Below are 21,667 nucleotides of genomic sequence, written 5' to 3' on the forward strand. Positions count from 1 at the left end.
CTTCCTTCTCCTTTCTTCCTCCCTCCCTTCTCTTCCCCGGCCCTCCTTCTTCTCCTTCTCCTTCTTCTCCCTCACCTCCTCCTTTCTCTCCCCCCTTCTTTTTCTTCTTCACGTGCATTTCAGAACAATGAGGATGCCCAGTGGCTGTGCAGCAGTGTACTGTTTACAAATATTTCCCTGACATGCTCTGGCAATGCCTGCAAGCAGGCATCAACTCCGCCCACTTGCAATGCCTCTATGCCTCATCCCCACCCCAGACACAGAGGAGAGGGCCCTCCAGGCAGAAAAGTGTTGCTACTCCATTCCTAGGCCTTATCAGAAGAGGCCTCCACAGCCAGCCCACAACAACATCGGGCCAAGGGAGCGGATCCCACCAATCACTGGGGCCTGCCCACTTGCCCAGCCGTTCCCATCCCCTCCCTGGTCCTGGAATCGGTCTGCTCTCAGAGTTGGCTGCAGCTGCAGGGTTTCCTGTATCCTCTGCCCTTGGCTGCCTGTCCCCCCAGGGAGAGCACAAGTTCCTCCAAAGCAAGACCCCAGCCCTTGGCACCTTTGGGTCTTTGCACTGTTTTTACTCTCAACACTTCTGACAACAAATGTGGTGGGTTTCTTTTTTCTGATATACATACCAACAACAAATTGTCCAACTCTCTGGAAACCAGCTAGGTGTCCTACAATTCAATTCAATTCTGACACCAACTCCATGGAGCCTCAGACCCCACAGGTTGAGGGCTCAGTCCCACAAGGTTGCCCCCACTTCAGACTCCAGTCACAAGTATGGGGTACCCAGGGTGCCCAATCTGCTGTCCAACTTGGTGACAAAATTGAGGGTTCCCACACATCCCCTTCACTTTCAATAATTTGCTAGAACGGCCTATAGCACTCAGGAAAACAGTTAACTTACTATCACTGGTTTATTATAAAGGATACAAATGAACAGGGTACCAGGTCCAGAGCTTCTGTCCCCATGCAGTTGGGGTGTGCCACCCTCCCTGCAGGCGGATGTGTTTGCCAACCCAGCAGCTCTCTGAACCCCCATCATTTAGGGGTTTTTCTGGAGGTTCATCATGTAGGAATGATTAATTAACTCATTGGTCATGGGTGATTATGTCATCTCCAGCCCCACTCCCCTCCCTGGAGGGGGGGCGTGGAGCTGAACGTTCCAAGCCTCTAATCCCTGGGTGGGCTCCTCTGGTGCCACCAGCCCTCATCCGGAAGCTATCTGGAGCCCACCAAGCCCACCTCATTAGCATAAATTCAGGTAAGGTTGAAAGGGGCTCATTATGAACAACAAAAGACTCTCCCATCACTCAGCAAATTCTATGGGTTTTAGACAGTCGAGTCCAGAACAAGGGAACAGACCAAATATATATTCCTGATTCTAACACAATATCATGGGACCCCATTGCAGGGCAGGGCACAGAGTAGGTCTGCTTAATGAAGGAAGTACAGTGTTCTGTGAGCCTCACCATGAAACAAGGCTGCCACCTCCCCCGGTCCCGAGAGCAGCCAGCACTGAGCTCACCCCTGTGGGGTCAGGGGCATCTCCGCAGGGGTTTTAGACCCAGACAGAGCTGGTGTTACATCCCAGCTCCATCTGGGGTTCCCACAAGCCCAGATTTCTCAGGTCCCTCCATAATAGGGGCACAAGGCGACGCCGGCCCCTCAGGGCATGTGGATGTCAGGGGCACAGCAGAGAGAGGGTAGGATAAAGGTGGCTGCCTTGGCCTGTAATTTAGACAGGAAGGTCTGGCGGCTGGTGGGAGGGCCTCGTGGGGCCGGGGTGGTCCTGAGGACTGCGTGCTGCCGGCCCAACTACGCCCCTGCCTCAGCCAGACAACGAGCCTCTGGAAGGTGTTGGCACACAGGAGGGTCCCTCAGGCGGCGCGGGGGTGGGGTGCGGGGAACAGCAGGGGATCAGGGAGGAGCGGGTGAGACTGCAGGAGTCTGGGGCAGGTGGAGAGCTTTTCCGGGTTCTGGGGAGCAGGGCTCTGGGAAATGATGGGGTCGGGCTCCACGGTGGAGAAGCAGCTGCGGCAGCACCGAGAGCCGGCTCACGGAGCGCTCGCACGCCCGCCTGCGCAGGGCACCTGGCGGCCCGGCGCCTCACTCTCTCCACCTGTGAAGTGGGGCAGCAGCGCAGGGAGCGCCGGAAGGAGAAAGGTTTGCAAACCGGGAAGCGCCGGCGGTGGTGGGCGGGGCGGCGCCTGGAGGCGGAGTCCGGCCTGCGGCCCAGCAGAGCCGCGAGTCGTCGTAGTGGCCGAGGTAAGCAGAGAGGCGGCGGCGACGCGGCGGCGACAGTAAGTGCGGGCCGGCTGTCGGGCGCGGGTCTGGCCCCCGCCCAGCTCTTCAGGCCCTCGGTCGCCCACTGGGCTCGCGCAGTCGGCGGCCTCCCGCCGCGGCCCTCCTGGGGGGCTCCGCGGGAGCCTCAGGACCCCGGCCTCTGTCTTGGCGCCTCTCGCTGTGGCCCCCTCCCCAGCGTCCCTCCCCTTCCTCTCCGCTCTCTCCTCCTCCCCCTACTTTCCTCTCACTTTGCCTCTTTCTGGGTCTCTATCTTCTTTCTCCCCCAGATTCTCCGCCCTCCTCCCCATGGATTTCCTGAGACTGGACCTCACCGCCTGGATATGGGGGGCCTGGGTGTGGACAGGTCAGCCCAGAGTATCCAGAAGGTGGCTGACTGTCCAAACTGGGAAGCCTGAGGCTGGGGGTGTCCACAACCCCAAGGCAGATTCTGCCATGGCCTGTGGGTGGCCCCGTGAGTTTCCCAGCAGTGCTTTCCCGTAGGTTAGCTTCACCAGCCCCCCTGCCCCCATTTCATAGGTGAGGAAATAGAGACACAGAGGCGAGATTGCCAGAGTCAGTAAGAAACTTCCTGGAAACGAGCACCCAGACCTGGAGGATGGCCTGCAATGACTCCAGGCCCCGCGAGTTTCTGCTGCTTCGTGCAGCGGCTGCCCCTTGCCGCAGGTCACCCAGGACGGGAGCAGTGCTGAGCCCAACCAGCTCCCGCAGGTGCCTGAGGAACACACTCCAGGCCACAGCCAGCCCGCCAGCCGAGGCTCTTCCTTACCTTTCTTTTTAATCCAAAAGGCAGCAGCTCGTTTTCATCAAGAGTAATAAGACTTTGCTCACTCCAGTGCCTTGGCCTGTGACCTGGGCGAGAGGCAATTCCAGGCTCCTTCAGAAGCTTTGTCAAGGCTGAATGGTCCTGGACAAATAGCTACCTGGAGCTGAGAATGGACGCTGGCAGAGTGGCCTGGGTGACCGAGCTGGTGGCCCCTGCACCCACACTTGGAGCTGGAGCATCTGGAAGGAGCCACTTGGCCTTTGTCTGTTGTCCTACGTGGGTCATAATTTTTACATTTTAAACACTAATTTAGAAATGGGGTGTGTGTGTGTGTGTGTGTGCGCGCGCACGCATGTGCATGTGTGGCCACACTGTCTGGTTAGTGCTGAGCTCCCTGTGAGCAAAGCTGGGAAAGGGCTCTGCTCAACCAGGGGAGTTTAAAATAGACTTGCTGACTCGGATGCTCTGGGTATCCGGCATCCTCCTGCCTGCTGCAGGGTATAAGCTGCCCCAGCAGGGGAAAACATCCTGGCTGCCCCCATTCATTCCATTCATTCCAGAGTCCATTCATTCAGCAAACACTGATGAGGGTGCCCTGCAGTGCTGCCTTCACCCTGCTCACAACTCACTGGCCAGGAGCCAGCAGACGAGGGTGCACGTTGCCAGCCACCTGCCTCCCAGGGACGCCATGGAGTCCACATGGGCTCAGACTGCTTGGCTATGTAACCTTACTCTTACTGTGTGACTTTGGGCAAATTGCTCAACCTCTTTGAGGCTCACTCTTCACCTGTGAAATGGGTCTTAGAGTACTACCTACTATACTGGGCTGTGGTCAGCCTCAAGTGCTAGGTACAGACCTTGACATGCATGAGTACTGGATTTAATTTTAACTATCGGGAATTCTTACTGTTTGAATGTGGGACAAATCAAGTGACTTAAGTCCTCATCCTTTGCTTCTGAAAAAAAGGAGACAATAATTTCTGTCCTGCCTAATTCCGGGAAATGTTGTGAGGCTCTCCCGAAATAGTAGCAGAGCCTGATAAGGCTCTGTACCTCTGTGACACAGTGTTCCCATCTCACCTGGCCTGGCTTGATGCTCTGAGTTAAGGCTCAGACGCCTACGTGAGCCGAGATGCATTGATTTGTTTATTGCAGAAGGGACTACAGAGTATCCCATCCTCAGCTTTATGGAAATATTTCCCATTTTTCAAGCTGCTGTCATGGCCTGTGTGCTATATAGGGCATAGAAGCAGGCGTGCTACCTTGCAGCCAGACTCCGCAGCCAGCCGGCCAGGTGACAAGGCGAGGATGGCAGGGAAGATGCTGACGTTTGTCAGCATTGCCAGCCAGTCGCAGTTTACAAAAACCATTGGAAAAAGGCTTCCCTGGGTTTGCAGATGGGGATGGGGAAGGTGAGGCTCAGAGCATGGTGACTTGCCCAAGGCCATCTACACAATTGTTACTGGCAACCTGGAATCTTCGATTTGTCTTAGCTGCTACCACAAATGGGGAGTTGCTGTCTCGTGGTGGGATGTGATGAACAGAGGTGGGGACCCAGGCCGGAGCTGCAGGCTCAGGCTTGGCCATTGGCCTGGTTTGTGACCCGTTCTTTGGACCTCGGTTTCCCCACAAATGAAATGAGAGAGTGGACTATTAGATGTTTCAAACCAGCTTCTGGGGGCAGCGCTAGACACCATGAGGTTGTTTGTTGTTGTTAATATTATTTAATTTGAATGCTTTTATTTATAATCTTATTTTTGAACAGATAATACATTCACAAAGTTCAGAATTCGAGAGGCGCAGAAGAGTATGCAGTGAGGTCCCCACCCTCCCCATCCCTAGCCTCCCACCTCAGAGGCAACCACTGTTTGAAATTTTTTGTGTCCTTCCAGAGGATATACGTACATATGTGTGTATTTTCTCCTTCCCATCTACCCCATCCCTGCTTTTTTGCACCAATAGTACCATATTCTGCACACTTTTCCTGCTCCTTACTTTTCTCACATAAAGTTGAAGAGTTTAGAGAGCACTGTGTGCTCATCAGAGGTCCTAATTCCTTTTGTTATGGCTGCTTAGAAAGTTCGATGCCTTGAGACCAGATTTGCCCTTGCAGATTGATTGCCACAGGCCCCACCATGCCGCATTGCCTTACTCCCAGCTGCCCCACAATTATTTGCTACTCTGTTGCCCTTGTATGGACTGGGTGGGGGGAACCTGAGGTCACTTACAGTGTGACATCTTATCCTTCTCCCTAATCTTTAAACCTGAAGCTCTCGAACCACGCCTTGGTGACCCTGTAGACCTCAGAGTGGGGACATAGTCAGCTCTGTAGGATGGGTGAGTCCCGGCCTCAGCTTCTGATCACCTGCCCCATCTCTGCTTCTCTCTCTGCTCCAACAGTGGCCATCGTCTCAGAGGATGACTTTCATCAAAGCTCCAACTCCACCTACAGAACTGCAAGCAGCTCTCTCCGAGCTGACCAAGAAGCACTGCTTGAGAAGCTGCTGGACCGCCCGCCGCCCGGCCTGCAGAGGCCCAAGGACCGCTTCAGTGGTACCTACATCATCTTCTTCAGCTTGGGCATCGGTGGCCTGCTGCCATGGAACTTCTTCGTCACAGCCCAGGAGTACTGGATATTCAAACTCAGCAACTGTTCCAGCCCAGCCACAGTGGAGGAGTCTAAGGGCTCGGACATCCTGGTAAGGCGTGTTCCTCCTGGGAGGCGGTGAAGGGCGACTTCATTTGGGTGCACCCTTCCAGGGAGGCTTGCAGCGTCCTAAGAGTATGGATGCAAATTGGGAAGCTGTGTGGAGTATAGTACGTAGATGGAATTCACTTCAGCCCTAAAACATGCTCTGTGTTGTATATGAGGCCTCATGCTTCAGGTGGCAGGGGAAGATGGAAATGGATAAGACACAGCCCCAGCCTTCACATTGCTTAGTATTTAACTTGGGGAGGAGATGCAAATGATGATTCTGTGCCGTGTGGTATGGTAACCAAGAATTCAGAGTCCATGCCTCCAGGAGTTTGAAAGAGTGGATATAATAGTGCTAAGTTCAGCTGTGAGTTGCAGAAAATTCCATAAGAGCAGTGGCTACCACAAGATAGAAGGTCATTTTTCTCTCATGTGCAAGTCTGGAGGGGGCCAGCCCAATGCTAGGGTGATGTTCCATGTTTGCAGGAACCTAGTTACTCCACCATGTGTAGCTTCCATGTTCAAGATCACTTCATAGTCTAAAATGGCTGTTGGAATTCTAGCCATTACTTCAAGTAGGAAGAGGAAAAGGACAGTTATAAGAACATAAACACTCTGGGAAGTAAAACACATTGCTTTTGCTCATATCGCATTGGTCAGTCGTGTGACCACAAGCACTGCAAAGGAGGCTGGGAAGTGTAGTCTTTAAGTGTTGTCTTTATCCCGAGAACCATGTACCCAGCCCAGATAGGAGTTTGTGTAGTTATGGAAGATGGGGAATTGAAGACTGGGCGTAAGTAGTCTTGTTATTAGGGGAGAGATCTCTGCAACTTAGAAGAATGGGGAGGAGACATTCCAGGTGGAAGGAAAACTCTGAGCTATGGCAGGTTGGGAGGAAAGTTCAGATGTCTATTAGGAACAGAGAAGCATCTGTTTTTGCTATATGTGGGGTGCATATAAGAGAGAAATAAGGCTTGAGATAATTTCCTGGGCCTTGAAGGCTTTGCTTGGGCCTTGAATGTCAAGGTGAGGAGTCTCAGTTTGGTTGGCAGGTGGCATCAAGCCCTCTCTCTCCACCTGGGGCTGCTCATTTTGTGGGGTGACTTTTCCCATGGGCAGGGAGAGTGTTAAAGAAAAAATTATTCTGCCACTTGTTAAAGTGGTAAGGAAACCTTTACTCAAGACTGTTGCAGTAAGGGAGAGAGATTGGGCTCAGCTCCAAATACTGCAAGGACAAATGGGGATTTATAGCTAAGGAGCAAAGTGAGGGGGTCAGTGGTTGGAACATTACTAAGAGGAATCATCAGGGTAGAGGGATTTTTTTTTTCTCATAAATTAAGGTTTCATTATAATTTGGTTTAGTATAAAAATTGTCACTAACCTTACTTGGAAAGTAGCCATAGCATTTGAGAATTATTTCTTTTTTTAATGTTGAAGTATAGTTAATTTACAATGAAGGGTAGGGGGATTCTTGCTAAAGGCAGGCCCATGACATAGACACCAAGGGTGGGGGATGAAGAACTTGATCAGATCTCGAGGGTGATAAGATATCAAGGGTGGGGGGATTCTCCATAAACTGACTTTGAAGGATTCTTGCTAAGACTGAGCTGGCAGGTGGAGATAGGATGGGGGCTAAGGTCCAGGTTTAGTGGAGAAGAGGGTTCAGTGTGGTTACTCTTTGTCAGGAGCCTCAGTTTACGCAGCTGATCTAGGGCAAGGTCTGCTCTCTCTTGAAAGCTCATGGATGGGGGAAGCAGGGTGCTCTAAAGGCATCCCAGGCTGGGGGTTGCCAGCTGCCCCTCTCCTCCAGGGGTGCCCCAGGGGACAAGAAGAGGATACCCTAGCAGACCCTAGCCATACCCATCAACTGGCCTAGGAGTTGGCTCGCCACCCCTTTTCTGAGAGCACCTTTGAACTCCCTGACCTAACCCCACGGAACTTTCAATGAGTCTGACGCATTGACTGAGGCGTCCCTATCGTCTGTCTGGAAGGGCTCTACCATGGCTATGCAGTGGAATCACCCAGGGAGCTTTTTAAAACTTCCAGTCTGGGCCCTACCCCAGAGATTCTGATTGAATAAGGCCGAGGTGAGGTGTGGACATGGGCATTTTAAGACTTCACACTCCCTCCTCCAGCCCCAGCCCCTTGGTTCTGACACCCTGTGAGGGCCTCTCCCTGTTAACTGAGGAATTCACACATGCCTCCAGAGGCCAGAGCAGTGCGTATAAACTCATTTCTGCAGTGAAGGGCTGTCACGGAACCTAGTATAGTAATTTAGAGCGTCCTACTCAAGGCGTGGTCTTGGGACCAGGCATCACTGGGAGTGTGTTAGTGATGCAGAGTCTCAGGCCCCCAGACCGACTGAGTCAGGAGCTGCCAACACGCCGCCCTGGTGACTGGCAGGCATGGTAGAGTTTGGGCAGCACTGGCTAGGGCAGGGCTTTTGGAAACAGACTGCATGGGTTCAAACCCTGCCTCTGTTCTTAGCTCCCTGGCCTCTCGGTGCTGCCTCACCTTGCAGGCATATAACAGGAGGATGATACACCCACCAACTTCTTAGGGTTGTTGTGAGGGTTAAGTAAACTCATAGGCATGCAAAGCACTTAGAGCAGGGCCTGGCACCACTACTGCGAGTTCTGTATAAACATTATGATCATTATTATCCTTCGAGGAATGGGGCCACACTGTGAGCTGCAGGTGGCCCTGCTGTATTTCCAGACGTCTGGCTTAGCCGGGGTGCTTTATGATCCACTCTCATTTACCAGTGACTCAAGCGTCCCAGCTTTTTGCCAGCCTCCGTAAATCAGCCAGCTCACTTGGGCTTCATCCAGAAGATCCCTGTCTGTCTGGGCCAGCACCCGGCCTTGGGTGGCCCCCAGGGCTACATTCCATGTGCGCCTGTCCTGCCTCCTCTTCTGCCCGCTGCCCTGGCCCCAGCAGCAGGCTGCCCAGGACAGGCGAGGATGTGCGGTCCAGTCCCTGGGAGTGGCCCTCGCCCAGCGGAGGTGTGCCGTGAGTGGCTCTTGCTGCGAGGCAGTCCCTTCCCAGCTGCAGGCACTTAGCATTCCAGGCCCTGCTGCTATGCTTTATTGCCTCTTTCCAAGTGCTGGCAGGTGCAGATGTAGTACCTGCGGCTGCCCGGAGCTCCTTGCTCTTGGCATCGGAGATGAGAGACCTGTCACCCCTCGATTCATGGGCCAGGTTTGGGAAGCAAGCATGCTGGGGTGTTTCTGCATTTTGTGCGCCATTTTTCTTTGCCTACTTCCTCATTCCTGCCACCCGCCTCCCCAGTTCTTTCCCCCTCTCTTCCTGATTTCCCTGCGAGAGGCGGCTGGTCTGTGCTGTCACCTGAGGGCTACTCTGGGGGGAGCGAGCGGGGGAGAGTCAAATGGGTCTGTCTCCAGCCACCACCTGCAGCTCAATTAGCTGTGGGCCTGGATGTTGGTTGTTCTCCGTACTTCCTTTTTATATTTCCCAGGGACGGATACCATTGGGTGGGGAATTTGACTCCGTAGGGGTGTTTGCACAGACCCCCTCCCCGGTTATGTCACTTTCAAGGTCACCCCCCTTCTCAGGATCATTTTCTTCTGCCTGGAACACCCTTGGGGTGGTTTAGAAAGCATTCTCAGGCTCGCCTGCCCCCTTGTCTCTGTTCTCTGGAATAAGAACTTTGAATAAACTCACCACAAGACTGTGGGCCCAGAGCCAAAAAAATGGGAGCATAAAAGAGGAAGAACTGATAGGAAAAGATGGTGCTTTGGGGAGCCGCCTTCTGAGCCTGACTCTGGGCCACCATGCTGGCAAGGGTGCCAAACACACTGTCTCTCATTAACCCTGTTTCTGGGGGGTTTTTTCAGGCAAAAAGCCAGAGGCTCAGAGAGGTTCGATAGCCTGCCCCTAATCACATAGCTAGGAAGGGCTGTAAACAGTTTTACGGAGAATTTAGGTGGATAGATGACTGCAGAATTTGTCCTGCTCGGAGGGTAGTGCAGAGGGGACTGTCCTGGAGACAGAGGCCACCCCACACCCTGATGTGGCCAAACCGTATTATCTTTCTTCCTGTGGAGAGCCTGACCCTGGTCTGGCCTCCTTTTCCCCCCTGGAAGCCCAGGTGCCTTAGCTGTACCCCTGGATTCTGGACCCAGCTTCCAAGCTGTCAGCATCCCTGATCCCTTCCCCACACCACCTCTACCACATCCCCCTGCCCCCCACCCCAGTCCTCCCCTGGCTCTGGGGTTCGTAAACCATCCCTGATCCTGTGGGGGGCCTCCTTGGCCTCTCCTGCAAGCCTGTAGCGCTGCCGCTGGGCCCGGGACTATAAGGCGGACACACACCCCCTTTCTGCCCCAGAGAAGGTGGTGATGACACCTTCTCCCGGTCCTCCCCTGCCACGAGGCCTCCACGGCTCCTGCCCACGCATTCTTCCCATTCGCCTTGGCCTGCCCAGGGCTCCTCTCTGAGGGGGCTGCGGGACATGGCCAGGTCGTGGGTGGGACCCACAGTCCAACTTGGTGTCAGCGGGGCCAGCACCCACGCCTGGCCATCTGTTGCCATCCTGTCCATCCCCTGACCAGAGGCGCTCCAGGGGCTCAGACCAGGGAGTGGGGCAGGAGGTAGGTGTGTCTGTTACTCCTGGGAACCTCCCCTGCCTCCACCCTTCTGAACTACGGGCTCCTCATCTGGGTCCCCAGAGCCTGGCGTACTTCCCCATCAGGTCCTCACCCCACAACTCATGGTATTGAGGACTTATTGTGGGGTAGCAACACTCTCAGCACTTTGCCTGCATTAACTAATTTAACCCCCAGCACCCTGTGAGGTAGGAACTGCTATTATCCATGGTGACAGTACCCTTTTCAAAGGTGAGAATGCCTCCCCCGCCAAACCGTTTGCTCTTTTGGAATAGTGAATACAGTTCTCTTACTCTGTATCCCTGTGCCCCCAGCATAGAGTTGCACATGATAAGTATTTGTTGCTTTAGTTATTATATGGCTGGGGAAGGAAGCCCCATCACCCCAATCCAGGATAGGGAGGGCGTGGCTTTACAAGGGAGCAGAAGATCTGGGGGTCACAGTGGCCACCACCAAAGGAGTTCTGACGTTTCAGGTGGGCTAGCAGAGACACGAAGTGGGCTTCCTGCATAGGGAAGGGATCCAGGTTGATCTGGTTCAGAAGGTCTCTGAGCATCTTCTCATTTATGGCACCTTTGTCCTGGCCCAACCCCTCAGCCCCTCAAAGAAGCAGGATAGCATGACTTGGGAGCTATTCTTACGACTAAGGGCAGACATCCCAATTCAAGGAGAAGGGCTAAAAGCAACCAGGATGAACTAGTTTTGAGAAAGACAGATTATCAGAGGTCTTGGTAACGACCTGTTGATTTTACAAAGTCCCCGCCACACAGCCTGTACCTGCCGCCATTGGACCCACCATCTTACTTCATCTGCAGGATGACCTGGTGAGTTAGGTGCTGTAGCCCCAGTTTTCAGATGGAGAAACTGAGCCTCACAGATCTGGAGACACTGACCCAAGGTCACTGACTAGCAAGTGACAGAACTGGGCTGTGGACCAGTCTGGAGGTCAGCGGAGCCTGTGCTGGTAACCGGCGTACTCTGGCCTCTCCATCTCCCCTAGCGTCCTCCGCTCTGGCTGTACGGTAGAATCACCCGGAGAGTTGTGAAAACCTACCCGCCTGCCCCACCCACCTGATTCTGGTGACATTGAAGGAGGGGCCTGGGCAGAAGCATTCTTAAGCTCTGGGAAGAAGCATTCTTAAGCCTTAAGGTGAGGCTAACATGCAGCCCCATGATCCAAGAGAAAGGTTAGCAGGTGGGGGTGATGAATAGCTGTCCTCTGCCTCTACCAGAGCATCCATTGAATGGGCTTAGGCTACATCATGAGAGACTTAGGTGAGCCCTCTAGAAGGACTTCCTGCAGTGCAAGTGGTCAAAGCTGGCAGTGGAGGGGAGAATGAGAGCAGGCTCTCTACTGCAAGTCTGAGGAATGGTTTTCCTTAACCTGGTCTTCAGAGAGTGTGGGGTGCATTCTGGGACCCTTACAAACGGAGATGGTGATGCCAAAAGCTCAGCCTTTTTTGCACCGGTGCCGAATCAAATCTCAGAGACAGAGTTTTGGGTAATGTAGAAAAGAAGAGCTTTATTGTTTTGCCAGGCAAAGGGGGACACAGCGGGCTCCTGCCCTGAAAAGCTGTGTGTCCCAACCTGGAGGATTTGGTGAGGAGTTTTATAGCAATGATTCAAGGGTGGGGTTGCTGATAAGATCAGGGTGTGTGCAGGGCCTGCAGTCCCCTAATCCGGTCTCAGGTACGCAGGCCTCTCACTGTTGTGGCCTCTCCCGTTGCAGAGCACAGGCTCTGGACGCGCAGGCTCAGCGGCCATGGCCCACGGACCCAGCCGCTCCGTGGCATGTGGGATCCTCCCAGACCGGGGCACGAACCCGTGTCCCCTGCATCGGCAGGCAGACTCTCAACCACTGCGCCACCAGGGAAGCCCTCAGGTAATCTTCTTGATGAGCTTCTCTGGTATGAAGAATGCTGACATATTCCATTTGTTGGGTTTTAATTCTATAAAGAGCTTAAAGACACTGTTATGTGTATCCCTTGAGGGCCCTGCCCCGAGGCTGCACTATTGTTTCTTGGCTGCTCCTCCCTTGTCTTTGCATCCCCTCCCTTCCCTGATTAGCAACTTTTCCAATCTGCCCTTTGGAACTCAGGGAAGGTGTGGAGGCTGGAGTCTGTTCCCTACAAAAAAGGGGGTACAGAAGGGCTTCTGTGCCCAGGAGCCCCATAGGGTCCTGCTCTGTTTGACTGGATGGAGGGTCTGGTGCTCGCTTGACCTAAATGCTTTGGGCTTAATTCCTCAATGTGACTCTGCTGTCCCCTGATGCCTGACAGCCTGGAAAGAGACTTCAGCCCTTCCTCTGGGCACACGCTCAGTGTGAGCTGAGGGGTTCCATAGCCACCTTCCTCTTCCTCCTTGTTTGCCAGCCTCCTGAAAAAGGAGCAGTAGGGCCGACTGGGCACCGAAGTGATGTCCTAGCACCTAGGGTAGCACAGGCCAGAGCAAGTGAAGCCGTGAGAACGGAGGACAGGGAAATGGAGACAGTCCCGGCCTCTGCTCTCCTGGGCTGCTGTCACTGCCAGGACCAGCCAGTACCCTCTCTGTGCTGGATCAGGGAGTGGACTGTGACCTGCTCCTGGAATTTTAAGAGCCCTGCGTAGTTGATTTTGTAAAAGCTCTGTACCTGGGAGGAAGCTGGGTCTGTCTGTCTCGTGGGACTGCAGGGTAGCTGGGAGCAGCCCAGAGGGTGACAGAAAGACTTCCTTCAGCCCCAGCCCTAGCGGTGCCCTCCCCTGCTGTGTGGCTTGGGGCCAGGCTCCGTGGCCCCTGGGTGCTCTGAGCACAGACCCACCATGGGGAGTCCGCAGCATGTACAGAGCGCCCCAGATGTCGCCGGGAGGGAAGCCTGGTATTTACTGCGCATCTCCTACACGGTAGCTGTGGTGTGAGGGATGGGCCGAATCCTCCTAACGTTCACCACCTTGACCAAACCCTCGCCCTGTGCCAGCACTGTACTGAGGGCTCTGATTTGCTTATTAATTCCACGATATTTATTAAGCAACCTACTGTGTGCCAGAAGCTTTCTTTTCCTTATCTCTTTTGCTCCTTACTACAGCCCTCAGGGATAGGTATTATTATACCCATTTTACAGAGAAGGGAACCAAAGCTCAGAAAATACAGGTTATTTGTTCCCAGGCACAGAGTCAGTGACTCAGGCCGGGCCGTCTGAACCCACATCGTCCATGCCCTTAACCCTGGGCTCCATATCAGCCTCTCCAGATGTTTTCAGGCGACACCTTTCATCTGGCAGGACGCACATGTCTGTAATGGAAGCAGCAGTTTCACGAAGCAGCATCTACACTTAAAACAATCTCTGATTGTAGTTTTCAAGGAGGAGCAAGTGATCATCCGTGCTGATCTTATAAATGGCTTATAAGCCAGCCAGGCTGAGGAGGATGGAGAGCTTGCCTTTGGATTTAACCTCGTGTGGGCCCTTGGTGGCCTTGGGGAGCAGCGACATGGGGGTAGGGGCAGAAGCTGGACCCGAGGCCGTGAGGGAGAGGATGGGGGAGGGACTGGAGAGACCGCAAACCTGGGAAATACCTCTAGGAGTTTTGCTTTGCAACTCTTTCCTTCTGGAGGATTGGAGCGGGAGTTACAGGGGATGTGTGGTCAAGAGGGTACGGATTTTCTGGGTTTGTTTTTCTTTTTTTTTTTTTTTTCTTGGCGGTACGCGGGCCTCTCACTGCTGTGGCCTCTCCCGTTGCGGAGCACAGGCTCCGGACGCGCAGGCTCAGCGGCCACGGCTCACGGGCCTAGCCGCTCCGCGGCATGTGGGATCTTCCCGGACCGGGGCACGAACCCGTGTCCCCTGCATCGGCAGGCGGACTCTCAACCACTGTGCCACCAGGGAAGTCCGGTTTGTTGTATTTTTAACACAGGAGAAATAGCAGGTAGTTTGTGTGCTCATGTGAATGGTCCAGTGGAGAGGGGACCGTGGGTGCTGAGGACGAGGAAGAAACATAGCTGAGTGCAGTCTGCGAGCAGACAGGGCCTGGGCTCGGGGCACAGTGGAGGGGGTCCTGGAAAAGCACGCAGATGATTCATCCTGAGGAACAGGAAAGAAGGCAGTAAAAGTGAAAATGAAATAAAATTCTGGTTGTGACCCATTAAGTGGATTTCATATCCTTTATGAACAGGATTGCAACCTGTCATTTGAAAAGCCCTGCTCCACCCATTTGCCTGTCACCTCACATCCAGCCATAAGGATGCATTTTGCCCACAGAGGAGGAAAGTGAAGCAATAAGTGACTTGCTGATGCCACAGGGCTATGAAGACAAGAGTGGGGGCCGTAACCCAGGGGTATCTATGAGTCTGTATCAGGTTTCCTGGGGCACTTGGCAGACACCCAGATTCCCAGACTCCGCTTTGCTGGCTCCTCCTCCCTGGGGTGGGCCTGGGCACTGTTGCCAGGTGCTCCTGACATGGCCAGCTGGCAGGGTAGCAGGTATCCAGGTCTCCTCTGTCCACATGCTGTTCCTTGAGAAGCACCATTCTGGTGTAGATGGATCGTGACGCTCCTGCAGTCCACTCCTAGTGCAACTCAGACCTCTCCGAATGGAAAAGGTGCCTAGATTCCATTTGGCAATCTACTTCTTAAGAGCAGAATTCTGAAGAATAGTGCTAAGTGAGGGAAACACCCTTCCTTACACCATGAAAGCATTTTAAGGCAGGATTTTGCCTGAGCCCTGTCATCCCAGGAAAGGAGAAGTTGGGGGCAGTCTGGGGGTCAGGCAGGTTAGGATGGGGCTATAGGCTTCCTGAGCAGGGCATGGGTGAGTGGCCACCAGGCAGAGAGGGCAGGTCCCTCCTCCCAGCTGCCCAGTGGCCTGGGCTAGCATGGATGGCTGCTCTAAACCATTTTTAAAAATTAGAACCAAAGTGAGTCATTTTTTTTTAATTCCCTTGTCCACCCTCTGATTCTAACTGCAGACCCAGCCAGCATGCTATTCCCAGTAAATACACCTGTGATGGCTTTTTCTTCTGTTTTTAGCTCTTGCTGTGTCCTGCAGAGGGAGAGAAAAAGCCCGACCTGAAACGCTGTCAGTCATGCCTTCAGTGGCCTCGACTTCTCTTTTTATTTTCTCCCTGTGTGCTCAGGGCCCCTGTCCACAGCTGCGCCCTGCTCCCTGGCCCTCCCAGGCTCTCGATCGCTCCCCCTCTGCCTTCGGTTTTACTTCTTCCTGCACACATCCTTAGAATCTAGAGGTGATTTCCTCGACAAATTAGAACGCAGCCTGGGCCTTACGTGCTCGATTGTCTCGAGTACCTGGAGAGCAGAACCAAACTGTAGTCTTGGCCGAGCGCCTTCATTACAGGGCCATCTTCTGGAAGGGATCCGTGATGGCAGCAGCGACCTGGGAGGCCCTCTTGGGAGTCCCATGTGTGTGCACACACACGCACGCACGCATGCATCTGAGGCCTGTAGCAGCCTGTGGTTTCTGCCCACATGAACCCCCAAAGAAAAACAGCCTCCCTGTAGAGGAGAGGGCATGTTGGGTGAGGAAGTGCAGCTGGGTCTGCTCAGGACTGCCTCTTCCTGGTTGTTCTCCTGGGTTTCCTTCTGCAGAGAGCAGCTGGAGCACCGCCAGGCCACCTCATTTTTTTTTGTTTTTGTTTTGGTTTTTTGTCTACCGCTTCCTCTTTAGGCACATGCCACAGGGCCTGGTCCCTGTCCCTAGCCATCAGCCCTGGGTTGCTGATGTGTGTCAGCCCTCAGGGGGCTGCAGAAGCTGAGGGGAGGTGGGGAATTTCCTTGGAAGGCCTCTTCCTCCTTGCCCTGGCCACATGATCAGGCTGCAGAAGAGGAAGGACAGGCTGGCCGAGCGTCAGCAGGGACCGAGCCCTGAATCAGCTCTCACCCCGCAGAGGTTGTGTGTGGACTTACAGGCTCCCTGTTTCTCGGACCTTTCCCTCTACCTGTTTCTGAGCCATCTCCCTGCCTACTAAGGTTCCAGCCTGAGGGTGCGTAGGGGGCACATAAGATGCAGATCCAAGGCCTGCTTGCCCCTCAGGGACCTGGCGAAGGTGGGGTGGAAGGTTGACGGAAGTGATGTTGTCATTTTCCTTGCTCACCCTGCGTGGTGGAAAAACCTGGGGCTCAGGAGAGCTGGATTGTTTCTGACTCTTTGTCAAATTTGCGGGGCAACTTAGGGCTCCATTACCTTGTTTAAGAAACTAGATCGAGGCTGGCAAACTTTTTCTAAAGGGCCAGAGGGTAAATGCTTTAGGTTTTGCGGGCCACAGGATCCCTGTTTAACAGGTGCTCAGCTCTGCCCTTGTAGAGTGAAAGCCACTGTGGATAATTTGTAAACAAAGGGGTGCAGCTATTGTCCAGTATGTACAAAAAAAGAGCGTGGGCAGATTTGTCCCCAGGCCAGCCTTTTGCCAGGACTAGCCGCTCCCTTGTGGTTCTCCCCCTACGAGCGTTGTGAGATCCGTTATAGAGGTGCCTACCTGGCTTAATTTCTCTTCATAACACTTATCGCTGCCTGACATATTGTCTGTTTGTTTATGCATTAGCCCGCTGTCTGCTTGACCAGAGCATCAGTTCCACGAAAGCAGGAACTTGGACTGAATCCCCTGTGAATAGCTATGGGGCTCAATAAGTATGAGCAGAGTGATGAGTTAATCAGTAAGCATTCGCAGAGGGCCAGTCACGTGTCAGGGCTGGACTGCTGGCCGGGAGGGGCACGGGAGGAAGACTGTCGTCCCAGGATTAGACGCCGTGGTCCCATATTCAGGGGGGTGGAATCTCACTGTGGGGTCATTATTTTACCCGCACGCCCAGACTACACCGGAGCAGACTTCCTTCCCTGCCCCTGCCCAGTCGAGTTGCTCAAGCCTGAAACTGAGGCGTTACCTTTGTTTCCCTCTGTCTTTCCACCCCCACCTTCAGCCCATCAGCAAGTCTTGTCAATTCTACCTCTGAAACGTCTCAATCCCTCCAGTTCTCCTCTCCACGGTCTCAGCCTCGCTGGCCCCCAGGGCGCCCCCTTCAGTCGATTCTCCATGGAGGCTGCAGAAGCGGTCTCTTGAAGACAAAACAGAGAAGCTGTCCACTGCGCCAAGTAAGGGGACAGAGGACTGGGTCTGAGCTATGTGACTTTGGGCAAGTACCCGACCTCTCTGAGCCTCAGCGTCCTCCTCTGCAACATAGAGGGAGCAAAGACGTGATGAACACGCGGAATGGCACTGTGTGGTGGGGGCTTGGTGAATGGGTGCTGGTACCACGTTTCTCAGCTGTTCAGAATCCCACATCCAAACTCCAACCCCAGCCTGGACGCCCAGGCCCTGCGCATGCCCCCAGCCTGGTCCCCTCCTCTCTCCCTCACTCCCAGGATTCCGAAATCACCCTGGTTTTTCAGTTGCTTGAACACACTAAGCTCCTTCATGCTGCAGCAGGACCGTGCTCCCCCTCTACCCCCTACAAAGACTCTGGGAAGAATCTCGCCTCCTCCAGGTCCCAGGGGCTCCCAGCGAGCCTTGGCTCCCCTTGGCCTGCGGCAGCACAGCTCCAGTCTCGGCCTCTGCGTTCACTGGGCGCCCTCGCTGTGTGTCTGTCTCTGTGCGCTCTCCTCCTTGTAAGGACACTGGTCCTTGGACTTAGGGCTCACTCTGATCCAGTGTGACGTCGTCTTAACTAATTATATCCGCACAGACCCTATTTCCAAATCAGGTCGCATTTGAGATTCTGTGTTGACGTGAATTTGGGGGGGACACAGTTCAGCCCTTATAGTGGGTGGCATGTGGTGACAGGAGCCTGAGGGCTCAGACCAGGTGGTGGTTATGGGTGGGCTGCAAAGAGGACCCCTTGAAGGAGTCTTTCCCCAGAGCCACCCAGGAGCGGGTAAGGCGTTCACAGTGAGGGCAGAGGCTGCATTTTTAGGGAGTTTGGAGTGAAAGGATGGAGGGGCCTGGTGGCCAAAGACTGTGAAGTCAAAGAGGTTTTTTTCTTAGCCCAAGGGAGACCTGAGTGAGCCTCTTAGGCAGAAGAGTAGGAGGGAGCAGCAGTGAGGGAGAGAGAGAGGAAATGCGGGTGGGGAAGGTGCGGATTCGTGGTGGAGGAAGAGCACCTTCTTGCCCTGGAAAGCTTTACACAGAGGGGAGGGAGGTCAGGGGAGCTCATTCCAGAAAACCTCAGGAACTTTGCTTATCTTCTGGCAGGAGTTCCAAAGGAGGTGTGAAAGAAGATCACAGGCTGAGGAGGGCTTCCAAGCTACTGAAGAGCAAGATTTATAGTGGCCCCGGGGAGTCTGGGCCTGGAGAAGGCCTGAGAGTCCATGCTCAGGCCAAGCATCGGGGCTGATGTTAGAACAGCATGCAAAGGTCTCATGGGGCCTTCTCTCCTTGGAGTGGCTGGGTCATCTTTCCAGGCCTTACCTGTCTGGCTCTGACCCCAGCTTTGCTGTGCCCTTGGGCCCCTGGCTACCCCGTCACACCTCGGTGGATCTGGGCTCCTGTTTCCCTCACCTCTCTGAGCCCTGGAACAGGCATTGCCCCTCCCTGCTCATCCAGGCCCCCAGCCACAAACCCCTTAGTTTTCTGAGGCCGGTGCCCCAAACGGGGCCTCAGAAGCCACAGACAGGACGCCACCTGCACCCCTCGCGGGGACACCGGCCCTCTGCTCACTTCTTGGCCTGCCCAGAAGTGACTGTGACCAGTGCCAGGGTGGAGGCGCTTCCCCTGCAGCATCCCAGGCACAGAACTCAGCTCTGGGCTGTCCGAAGGCAGCAAGTTTGCAATGGCAAAAGCTATTCTTGGCTCCAGCCTGCTCGCTGCTGCTAATTTCATGCTCCTGTGATCCAGGTAACGCTTTGCTGCCTCGAGCTGCCACTCCCCAGGCTTGAGCCGCTTTTTCTCGCCCCGCAGGAGCCCAGCTGCCTCTGCTGTGCTCTTGAGGTGGGGGCCACGCAAAGCTGCCTCTCAGAAGCCGCTGGGCAGCCGGCCCCAAGCTAGGTGGCCGTGACTCGTGACTAATTTGCTGCACTTATTTCAAAGTGCGCAAATGGCATTCGGGGCAGAGGAAGCTTACCCAGGGCCTGCCAGAGATAAACGGGCTCATTTCTGGGCCTCCCTGCCTGAAGAAACCTCCTTCCCTGGACTCTGAGCTCAGAATTAAATTCTTCCAGAAGAGATGCTTAGCACGGAGGCTCTCAGCGTGGAGGAGAGGAAATGCTCCCCGACGTAAAATGCGCCTCACATCTGGCCAGCTGGCTCTGCTGGGTTTTTAGATTGTGTTTGAAGAGCATCTCTCCCCCTTCCTGGTGTTCACAAGCTAGGCTAGAGGGTCACGGACGGAAATGGTTTCTGCCTCTCCACTGCAAGTGGATCAATGCCCTGTGTCGCAGCTACAGGGCTGCTCCACACCGACCTGGCGCCTGGGGGCCACTGGCACCTAGCGCCCCCCGGCGGGCTCTGTCCACACTCTGGGTTTTGATCCCCGCCCCCACCCATCCTGGGGCGTTCTGCTGGGGTTTGCATGGTCAGGAGAGAAGCTGGAAGCCTGCCCAGTGCTTCCCAACTACAATGTCCTCCTTCACATGGCCTGTGCTTATCAGCAGCGTGTCCATCCATTTCGGTGGCTGACAGTAGTGAGGGCTTTTCTCTCAATCTTTATTTTTTTGTGTGTGATTTTTACTGCTACTCCGATCTACAGGCCTGAGGAAATGCACAAGGGAATGGACGGTGGGGTTTAAGGAAAAGAGAGAGTTAACAGGCAGAGGGGAGAACTCAAGCCCCATCATTTCTGGCTGGGGCAGAGGGAAGACGCCACCCTGATGGACCCTTTGATCCCGCGGGCTGGTCCCAGCTCACTGCTGGGAAGGCATGTGGGCTGCCAGTCCCGGCCTCTGGGGCAGCCAGTGACATGCTGTAATCCCAGTGACGGTGTTTGGGTTTGTGTGACTGTGAGGCAGGCGGCCTCAGCTACAGTGGCTCTTACGTTTGTGGAGCGATGATAACGATCTCCCCATCCCACCCCTGCCCTGCATCAGAAAATCCTGCCACCAGCACTCTCCAAGTGTGCAACTCTGTGCAATTCATCCACCTCTGTTAACCTCAAGCTTCTTGTCTGTGAAATGGGAGTAATCCCAGTTCTGACTTGCTCTTACACGCTGAGTTAAGAGCAAATGGACTGGGGTCTGTGCAGGCCACATGTGAGCAGTTTTGTTCAAATGTCAATAACCTGGTACTGTGCAGGGCTTCTGTGTCCATTAGATTACCTGACAAGTGCCAAAGAGGACCTTTGATGTTACCTTTGCCAGACGCCGAGCCCTAGGTAATTGCAGAGTGCAGGGGAGATACTGGAGGGCAGGGGGGTTAGACTAGACATTCAAGGAGCAGAAGTTTCCCTCTTTGTTCCTCAGAGCTGGGCTCGCCTCACATTGAGTTGGAGAATTCCGAATGGTGGGGCCGCGCTCTCTCCTCAGCACCCCGAGGGGCAGGGGCAGGTGCTGGGGCTGCATTCCTGCCTCCCTGCCCTGTGTTTGGATTGAATGGATCACAGGGTGCCTTTCTGTCTCAGTGCAGTAGATTCCTGTGGGTGCTGAGGAAAGCCTCAGGGTGGTCTGTTCTGACAAGTGAGCTGGGGTTAGAGTCCTGAGTGGCAAAGAAGCACCCATCCCTGCCTTTGCATGTGCTCTTCCCGCCTCTTGGAATGCCATTTCTCTCTCCACCAGCAACACCTCCCCGTATCTGTCTGGCAAGCTTCCCCCCATCTTTCAGGCTACAGTCCAAGATGGCCTCCTATGGGAAGCCCCCCCCCCCAACTCCCTCCTTCCCTCCCCTCCCCTCCCTTGTATCCATTGTTCTACAGCTGTAGGATTGCACCAGACTACGTGCTGCCTAAGGGCATCAGGCACCCTTTCCTGTCTATTTTATACGCCAAACCACCAGCATGATGTTGGGCACACAGTGAACAGAGGAGTGGGTAGAACAGGAAGGGATGCTGATCTGGATGGACAGTGGCCACTCAGCCAGGCTGAGGGCTGTGGGATTACCAGCCTCTGGGTCTCCCGCCTCCTGGGGCAGGCAGACCTGCTTGGGGACCTTTCATCATCTCATAAAGTCCTGCCCTGCTACACCCACCCACCTTCCAGCCCTGCCTTCTTCCTGAATCAGATACGGTCTCCCACCTGCAATCATGTCAGGCCCAAACTGACCCCCATGAGCTGTGTAAGCAGGGCTGCCGTGCTGCACAGCTCTGCGGAGCTCCATTCATGTCGCCGTCCACGTGACTGGTCCCCCTGGGGTTGTGCACAGCACAGCCTC

General features: G+C 54.5%; 1 protein-coding gene across 3 annotated transcripts in view; it reads left to right on the top strand.

Annotated features, from left to right (window-relative positions):
- Positions 1–2,198: 2,198 nt before the first annotated feature.
- SLC29A3 (solute carrier family 29 member 3) overlaps positions 2,199–21,667 on the top strand; it is a 41,745-nt gene continuing 22,276 nt past the window's right edge. The window contains exons 1-2 of one of the 3 annotated variants that reach the window (XM_049697305.1): positions 2,199–2,265; positions 5,468–5,766. In XM_049697305.1, the coding sequence (XP_049553262.1) occupies positions 5,486–5,766 (281 nt within the window). In that variant the 5' untranslated portion in view covers positions 2,199–2,265; positions 5,468–5,485. Of the gene's footprint in view, positions 2,301–5,467; positions 5,767–21,667 lie in introns of all 3 variants that reach the window. The other 2 variants (XM_033434166.2, XM_033434167.2) reach the window with 2 other exon arrangements.

The sequence above is a fragment of the Orcinus orca genome, chromosome 14, assembly GCF_937001465.1.
Source record: "Orcinus orca chromosome 14, mOrcOrc1.1, whole genome shotgun sequence".
In the NCBI taxonomy this organism is placed as follows: Eukaryota; Metazoa; Chordata; class Mammalia; order Artiodactyla; family Delphinidae; genus Orcinus; species Orcinus orca.